Source organism: Arvicanthis niloticus, chromosome 29 (assembly GCF_011762505.2).
Source record: "Arvicanthis niloticus isolate mArvNil1 chromosome 29, mArvNil1.pat.X, whole genome shotgun sequence".
NCBI lineage: Eukaryota > Metazoa > Chordata > Mammalia > Rodentia > Muridae > Arvicanthis > Arvicanthis niloticus.
Genome location: NC_133437.1, coordinates 16,785,394 through 16,794,578, shown reverse-complemented (window position 1 = coordinate 16,794,578; position 9,185 = coordinate 16,785,394). Strand labels below are relative to the sequence as shown.

Below are 9,185 nucleotides of genomic sequence, written 5' to 3'. Positions count from 1 at the left end.
ACACTATAAACACTGAGACACTGGGACTAGGGACAGCCAGAAGACAGTGGCTAATACCTTCCATATGTACCTTGGGCAAAGTCCCGTGCTCAGCGAAGTGTCCCGTGCTCAGCGGAGTGCCCGTGCTCAGCGGAAAGTGCCCGTGCTTCCAGGCTGTGCTCCTTTTCATCCTCCAGCCCTTGGACTCACGGAGGAATTGTGAGGACTGAGTTACCATAGCAGCCAAGGTGAGGTAGAAGGGCAGGAAGGGATGGCCTCTGTCCTGCTGGTCCCCAAAGAGGGCTGCAAGACACATAGCTTGAGTTTCGAGATTAAACCCAGTGTAACAGCCGTATCTGAGGAGATAGGTGGATGCCGTAGCCCTATGTTTTTGGCAGCAAGACCACCAGGGCTCCAAGGTACTCTTAGGAGGGGAACCAGGAACAGGAAGGGCTTTGCGACTCTTCCCTGTATCCCCTCCCTCTCCTCCCCCCCCCCCAAGGCTCGAGAAACGGAGCGCTGAGGAGATAGAACAGGGCAAAGACTGAAAGCTTATTAAAGGCATCCTGCATTGTGAGTGACAAAGCGGGGCATCTAAAACGTGAGACTCCTTGTGTTCACGGTTTTATGGCATTCGAAATATGTTTTAAGAAAAGTAAAGGCGGATGCTTGGCTCCGATGAGCGTCTTTATCATAAATGCCTCAATCTGCGCTCTGCCTTTCAGAGATAAATTTTGGTCTGTTGACAGGAGGACTGTTACAAGTTCCTGGCCAGTTTAGGCTACACCGTAAGACCCTGTCTCATAACAGACCAAACCGCCCAAAGCAAACAAACAAAATAAATGGGATAAGAGTGCTAGAAAGGTTAGCAGTGAGAGCTAACACTTCTTTCCAAAGATAATGCTTGAAGCCAGAGCCGAGTGGGGATGTATCTCAGTAACGGAGCATCTACCTGGTGTGTGTAAGGCCCTGGCTTCCATGCACCCATGTATGAACCCCAGTCCAGCATTGCTCTGTCCTGCCAAGCCATCGCTTCCCGTGTACTTTGCTGAGACTGTCCACCATTCCTTCTTGTGGGAAAGAAAAGATGTCCAGAGAAACTGGCTTCATAACAGCCTCTGGGATTTTTCTAAATAGTAATGGGATACAAATTTTACATCCAATCCTTCGCCCATGGGCCAAGAATTGTTGGGTTGGGGTACTTCTCTGGGCTGGAGGCTGGCTCTATGTAACCCAATGTCGCCCAGCAGGTATATACCACTGCGGCTCTTAAGGCTTGAAACCGTCCTTCGGGAGTGAGAGGCCCATATCTTTTTCTTCCAGTACCTTGGCCTGTTTGACTTTTTATTAAAAGTCTCTGATTTCCCAACGTTTAAATGCCAATGCTTTGTTTCTTGGTCTTTACAAATGGCTAAGCAAACGGCCTGTGGTGGAGTTGCTGAGACGAAGAAGTTATCTAATTTCACATACTGCAGTGGCTGCGTGAAAGCCCTGTCCCAGGATGTAGACTCAAGGTTGTATGTTTAGACTACTGAGCATCAGGGTGGAGAAGCTGGTGCATGGAGAGAATCTTTGACAGGAGGACAGGCAGGCTTAAGGAAGGAGGGGTGATCCTTGAAGGGGAACCTCCTGAAGAAGGACAACTGTCCCATGAATTCTGGAATGTCCAGGAGTAGAATCCATATTTGAATAGCAGTTAAAATAACTTTGGGTCAATTTTAGTATTTTATTTAAGTAGGGCCACATTTCCCGCCCCCCACCCCCCAGCCCCCAATAAGTTTGGGATAGAAGCATCTAGCTGACTTTTTTTCCAATCATATTTAGTAATTTAGGTCTCATGGTCACAAAATGGCTGCTTCGCTCCTTGACATCCTATCCGTAGTGCAGGCCTGACAGATCAGGGCCAAAATGAAGAAAATGAATGGACACTGTGGGTCCTTTGTCTGATCAGAAAAGCAATATATTTATTGACTTCCTACCTGACTTGAGGTTTCTACTCACAGGCTGAACTGGACCACAGACTGCCTTTACCTTTAAAAGAAGCAAAACTTGTTTTCTCTTCCCTGCCTTCCTTCTTCCCTTCCTTCCTTCTTTTACTTCACTAAAAGGCCAATGGAATCAGAGTCTGTCAGTAAAACATGAAGAACAGTGAATGTCTCCGTCTGGGACCCAGGATCGCTATCCAACCATTCTTCCAAGTTCTCACATGAACAATGGACCTCACCAGCTCATCGTGGTTCCTAAACCAGAGGGTTGCTTTGAATATTGATGAATTCATTTCCACAAAGCAGAATAGCACTAGAGAAGCAATTAAGTCCCCCCAGTAGAGGGGAGGCTATATCCACGGTTCCGCGCGCGCGTATGGCCTGACACCAAGCATGGCTGTTCTGATGGTGTTTCTCTTCTGCAAGAGTGCTCCCTTGAATACCACAATCTGATAGTCACTGTACCTGTGAGGATTTGGAGCTGAGCTTTGGGATGACAGAGTATGTCTCGGGAACCTGGGACTGATTCCCTCGGTGTCTTGGTCTGGGGTTAAGCAACCTCTTCCTGGTGGAGCTAAGTCACCCGTAAGAGCAGGAGCAGAGAGGAAATTGAGCGATGGGGTATTTCCCAGCTTCCCTAACGCTAACGAGTGTGCCACGTGACTAAGGTTTTATCCATCGATGACAGTGTTCAGGGAAATGCTGCACCTTTTCTCCTTCGCTCCTCTGACTGCAGGAGCAGTGGTGGCTGAAGCTTCTCTGTGACCGCGGCAGAGCTGTCACAGAGGAGTCCAGGATGGCTTCACAGCATGGAGCTGAGCGAGGCTCTCTTACCCATTCTAGACTCAAAGTGGAGGGAGCTTCATGTCCTCATATGAGGTCTTTGCATTCTGGAACTTTCCATTCTATCCCTTTACCCAACTAATATAACCGTATCCACAATCTAAAACAGTATCTTTAAAAGCACATTTGCTTATAACATGTGTGAAGTATTTTTGGAAAGACGCATAGAAATTTTAACTAAAGGCTCGGTATGGAGACGGCAACTGAGAGGATGGGAGACAGTGAAGGGAGGAGGCTTGTTTTCTTGTTTACACTCCATGTCCGTTTAGACTTGTTGAGGTTTGAACAGGGTAAATGTAACACTTATTTCAGAAATGAAGATGCACAGTAGGTTGAAATGTCGTTTGGGCATCTTTACACTGGCCAGCCGTCAGCCTGCACGCCTTATCTCCTTATCTCCTAATCTCATGGCCAGCAGAAGGAGGAAGGAAGGCGGGGCAGTAGCCTGGTGCCTGGCGGAATGGCACAGGGCTGCAGTGCTCTGCCCAGCACAGCTCCTCTGGGTGCCAGCTTCTGGACAGCTCGTCTCCCATCAGATTTCTGTGTCTGCTTGCAGGAGATGATCACTGCATGCAGATTAATGTCTCTCCCATCTCCCGAGCATCCTGCATTCCAAGATGGTATCTTTTAATATAATGCACCCTGAGCAATTCATCCTGAATTTTTGATTGTGCAACATAGCATTCTGCAGTCACCCGACAAAGACTTGGTGCCCGTCCTTGAAACAGGAGTAGATGTTCTTGCCCTTATGTCGACATGAGTGATTTATTATTTTCCTATTCATGATTTTCAAAAAAAAGACTTCCATTTCAAGACCAAGCGTATAATCTTCAGGTTGTTTTCTTTCCCAAAGCACAAAATGGAGGTTTCTTATTTAATGTGGACCAGGGGAGGCATTTTGAGATGGATAAGAATCCCAAATCTAATGAATATTTGAAGTGATTATGTTATTCTTCTTTCATGCAATGGCTTGTTTTATAAGCCAAGGATCCTGGGAAGCACGGACTCCCCTTGCTGGAGCACACCACAGCCCATTGCCTCTTTAGAAGCCCTTGGACTCCATTATGTTTCCCCAAGAGTCTTAGCCAGGTGGATTGTTCAGTAAACTAGAAATCCAAAAGGATCCCCACTGCTTCAGAAGCCACCTTCCACGGATTTCCAAGTTGAGCCATTCAGGAGGCGATGCATTGGGTGTACTCTTTTATAAACTGATGGCATCAAAGCAGAAACAAAATTGGGGATCAAAGGGGTCAGATGGGAGGGACAGGGGATAAGTGGGATGGTGGTGGGATATGGAGGAAGATGCTCTCAGGTATGAAAATGCTGTGTGTAACACTGTGTAGTGAGTAGTAGCCATTGGTATTACTCATTTGAAATATTTCTGTGGTCTTTGCTGCCCACAACACTGAGATTTATGGTGGCCCTACAGGGCCCTACTATAGCCTGGCCATGCCAGGCCTTCCTAGGATGACTTAATACAGTCAGACTAGATGTTGCTGATTCCTGGATGTGTCTAGCATTTGACATGTCTCATGCCTCCCAGAAGTGTCATGAGCTGTCCCCTAGTCCAGAGGCTGTCGCTGCAATGTGCTCATTTCCCTAAGGAACTTATCACTGCCAATCCTGCATTGAAGTCATGAGTCCATGCCGTAGGAACTGGGGCTTTGATATCTCTGCCATCTGGCTCAGTGCTGGCACATAGTAAGTTCCTGTGGCTGCAAATTCCATCAAATATACAAACAAAATAAATAAATGAACCAAAGATGGGAATTCTTCTGTGAAAAAAAAAAAAAGGCTCTCTGACAAAGATTGGCAAACTATAGCCATCATGAGCCAAGGTTAGACCATGGACCAAATCCAGCCTAATTTTGTAAGGCCTGTATTTTGTAAGCATGTATTTGCATCTTTAAATGATTGGAGAAAAATAAAAATAAGGATAATATCATTGGGGTTCAGGAATCACCTCACAAACCACATGAATACTGATCTCAGTCAGACAGAGATGGTTTATTGCGCATACATCCCAGTATTGGTCAACCAGAGACATGGTCCAGAGTTGAGAACTGAACCATGACATTGAGCTAAAATTCTACAGGGTTTTGAAGCCTGACAACTACAAAAATCTATGTCAAGTTATTTGAACATTCAGGATTTAGGGATAGGGGATTTCCTTAGGAACATGTCTTTGTCGTGCACTTATCCTGCTCCCATTAGTTGGGTATTCAACTGTGGCAGGGGACTTGCCTTGTCAATATTCATGTCTTAAGTTGTCTATTTGTCTACCATTCATGTCTTAACTTGTCAACCAGGATGTCAGCCACCCATACACATGTCTCTTTCTGCCAAGTAGGATGTCAGTTCCCAAGGAGGTGTTGAGAACTTAAACTTAAATAGACCACCTGTCAAAATGGAAATCTTATTCCAAATAGTTTCTTATACTGGTGCAGGTGTCTCTTCTCCCTTATGTTTGGGTCTATCCCAGTGCAGCTTATAAAGGCCAATACCATAATAAAAGCTTATACACAGGTGCAAGAAGTGCTGTTGGGTGGTTGGTTTGGATCCAAACTTATTGTGGGTAACTATTCAGAACAGTTCTACTGATACCTACCATGATTGGTTTCTAAGAGCATAGAACATAACAGAATAGGTAGCCAATCTTGGCATTAGAAAGTTTCCTTTTAGCCGGGCAGTGGTGGCGCACGCCTTTAATCCCGGCACTTGAGAGGCAGAGGCAGGTGGATTTCTGAGTTCAAGGCCAGCTTGGTCTACAGAGTGAGTTCCAGGACAGCCAGGGCTACACAGAGAAACCCTGTCTCGAAGAAAAAAAAAAGTTTCCTTTTAATGGCAGGCTAGCAAGGTAACAGTTATCTAGACATTAACATTTACCTAGGCCTTAATATTTTTACGTTGGTCTCATCAATATGACACTGAAAATTATACAAAATTGAAAATTTCAGTGACTATTAGTAAACATTTGTTTTTAGTAAACTGTTACTTAGGCAGCCAATACCCGTTAGTTTACACAATGCTTACGGTTACTTTTGCACTATCATGCAGACTTGAGAAACAAATTTTCTTTCTTTCTTTCTTTCTTTCTTTCTTTCTTTCTTTCTTTCTTTCTTTCTTTCTTCTTTCTTCTTTCTTCTTTCTTTCTTACTTGCTTTCCCATGTATGTATGTATGTATGTATGTATGTATGTATGTATGTATGTATGTATTTGAGACTATTTACCTAGCCCAATGTTGAACTCTCAGCCTCATTCTCTTAAACGCTGAGATTACAAGCAATCCACTTGTAATCAAGGCTCAGTCCATCATCTGGATGCTTCGATGGTCTCAATATGGTACAGGGAAAGGTGGCAGCAACAGAAGCAGCAGTGGGATAGATGAACTCAGCAGCAAGGAGTGAAGGCAGGCAGGCCAAGCTGCTTCAACCTCCAGCAGCTTTTATCGGGGCCCATACCGGAAGACTGCCCAGTCTTGAGGAAAGCTTCCCTCTCAGTTAATTCTTTCTGGACATGCCCATGAGGCACGTCTCTTAGTTCATCTCTGAGTCAATCAAAGTGACAATCAAGATAAGCTACCATACCTACACATATGCGGATCACAGTGCACTGTTATGGTAAAAGTAACATCAGCTTTGCTTAGAATTTTCAGCCAGAATTGGGTGCCAGGTAGAGTCAAGGGCAACCTGTACTCGGAAGATGGTTTTTCTTCTGATGACTCATACATTCTAAATATTCATTTTGTCATGCAGAGGAGCCATGTAAATTAGTCACTACACTGATGGATGTGATTGCATTAACCAGAGCACCTAGTGGTTTTCGTGAATCAGTGGCGAGGCGAAGGGATGCTGGGATACCTGTTCAGCCTAAGACTGCTTGCAGTGTAATTAAACCTCATGATGGGTGAAATTTTCAATCATAAGCGAGGATGCTGAGGAGTGAGCAGTCATCACTGTTGGCCATCCAGCACCCAAGCTGCTTTCTTAGTTTGGCAAATTAAAGATGAGGAGAAGCCAGGATCTTGCTTCTGCAAGTGTGCTACTCCAAAAACTACAGATTTGTCATGATGAGTACCTTGAACTAAGGGAGAGCACAAGGCCATGAAAGCAATTCTCTTTGGCTTCCTCCTCCCGCCTCTCATTCTTCTCTTTCCCCCGAGCAAGTTACAGCAACCAGAATTCCTCTTTCCCAAGATGATTAAGAGAAACTAGATCTCTTCTGTCAAACTGAATCACAAAACCCAGGAAGGTCACTTACTGCTCCCCCAAATACTCTCACTCTGTACAGGCCCTGCACTATGCCCAGGAGGAAGGGAAACCACACAGCCCAAATGAGATCTGAGCAGGAAAGCACTGTCGGCTTCTCCTGAGTCTATTCCTGGTAGGGTTTACCTCTTTCTTTCTTTTTCCATTTCCATGTGTGTGCGCATGTATGTGTGCACACATGTGTGTTGTGGGTGTGTGGTCACATGTGTATGTGTGCTCATGTGGTGGCCCAAGGTTGATGTTAGGGACACTCCTCCATCAATCTTCCACTCATTCACTGAGGCAGAGTCTCTCAAATTGCCAGAACATGGCAACATGGCTAATCTTGTTAGCTACCTTGCTTTGGGGACGCCATGTCTCCACCCTCTGAGGCTGAAATTAGAAGTGGCTGTCACATCCTGCACCCGTGGCATTTTATGTGGATCCTGGGGATCCAAACTCCTGTCCCCACAATCGTGCTACTTTCTGGGGAGATAATTCCTCTGGGGTCTCTTGGGTCTTCTTTTCTAAAGGTGCTTGTGATGGTTTGTATATGCTCGGCCCAGGGAGTGGCACTATTAGGATGTGTGGCTGTGTTGGAGTAGCTGTGTCACTGTGGATGTGAGCTTTAAGACCCTCATCTTAGCTGCCTGGAAGCCAGTATTCTGATAGCAGCCTTCAGATGGAGATGTAGAACTCTCAGCTCCTCCTGCACCTTGCCTGTCTGGACATTGCCATGCCTTGATAATAATGGACTGAACCTCTGAACCTGTAAGCCAGCCTCAATTAAATGTTGTTTTTGTAAGAGTTGCCTTGGTCATGGTGTCTGTTCACAGCAGTAAAACCCTAACTAAGACAGTGCTTGTGTCAGGTAAAACTTTGACTAAATAAATATGTCATGCCATTTGTTTGCATATTAACCTGTCTTGTGTTACAGGTCATCACCCGTGAGTGTCTGCTAAGTAAGAAAAGCTAGCACACCTTTCTTCTTTTGCCTTCCTGGAGCTGTAGCAGAGAAAATACCACCCCATCCCAAGTTCCTTTAACACATATAATTAGACACCTTTCTCCTGACTCTTGGATTTTTCAGGAAGTGATTCAAAGGACAGAGGTGGCCAGAAATCCCTCAGAGTTGGCTGGATGGAGCTGAGACTTCATGGATAGCACCAAGTGTCTAGAGTTGGAGAAGTTGAAGCCAGAACTCCATGATGACTGTGCCTCTGATAGGAACCATCTGACTGTGTGCCAGCAACCTGAGGTCTTTCTTCATGAGGCTAATTCTCTGGTCTGCCAAGGATTTTTTTGAGGCATTGGTATTTGTTCCAATAATTAATTAATTCTCTCTCTCTCTCTCTCTCTCTCTCTCTCTCTCTCTCTCTCTCTTTCCTTCTTTCCTTCTTTCTTTCTTTCCTTCCTTCCTTCCTTCCTTCCTTCCTTCCTTCCTTCCTTTGTTCCTTCCTTCCTTCCTTCCTTCCTTCCTTCCTTCCTTCCTTCCTTCCTCCCTCCCTCCCTCCCTATATAAATGATCCAGTGTTGGCTTCTTCATTGGGAGAAACAGTAACTGTTTCACACTCTACATGAGAACATGAGTATGATATGAGTATAATATGATGTGAGAAGAAAAGTTGATTCTGGATTTGGTGCTGTTCTAGATCATTCTTATGGTTTGAGTGTGATATGTATCCCTCAGACTCATGTGCTTGAGTGCCTGTCATCATCTAATGACACTGTTTTGGAAGATTGTGGAATGTTTAGGAGGTGGGGGTTTCTGGAGGACATGAATCTCTGAGGAGGAGGTCCTAGGGGTGATGACCCTGCTGGGCTTCCAGCTGAGCTCTCTCTCTGCTGCCTGGCTGCTAATGCCCTGTAACCAGCCACTGGACACTACAGCAGTTATTGCTGTGAGCAGCTCTTGTCTCCATGATGAATTGTATCCTCTGAACCATGAGTCAGAATAAATTCTTCCTTGTTTCTATCAATTTTTTTTTACAGTGACAAGAAAATCAACTAGTATAGCCAGGAAGGATTCATTCTGAATTTGCAGTTACTACAAGAGGCCAAGTGACAGGAAACCATGTGATTTTTCAGCACATCTAACTGCTAATCAATCATCCTTTTGTGGACCGTGGG

General features: G+C 45.1%; 1 protein-coding gene across 1 annotated transcript in view; it reads left to right on the top strand.

The window, feature by feature from the left end:
* Fam151b (family with sequence similarity 151 member B) overlaps positions 1 to 8,375 on the top strand; it is a 31,143-nt gene extending 22,768 nt beyond the window's left edge. Inside the window, exon 6 of the mRNA XM_076927139.1 lies at positions 8,146 to 8,375. Within this exon, the coding sequence (XP_076783254.1) occupies positions 8,146 to 8,152 (7 nt within the window). The 3' untranslated portion in view covers positions 8,153 to 8,375. The remainder of the gene's footprint in view (positions 1 to 8,145) is intronic.
* The last annotated feature ends 810 nt before the right edge of the window (positions 8,376 to 9,185 follow it).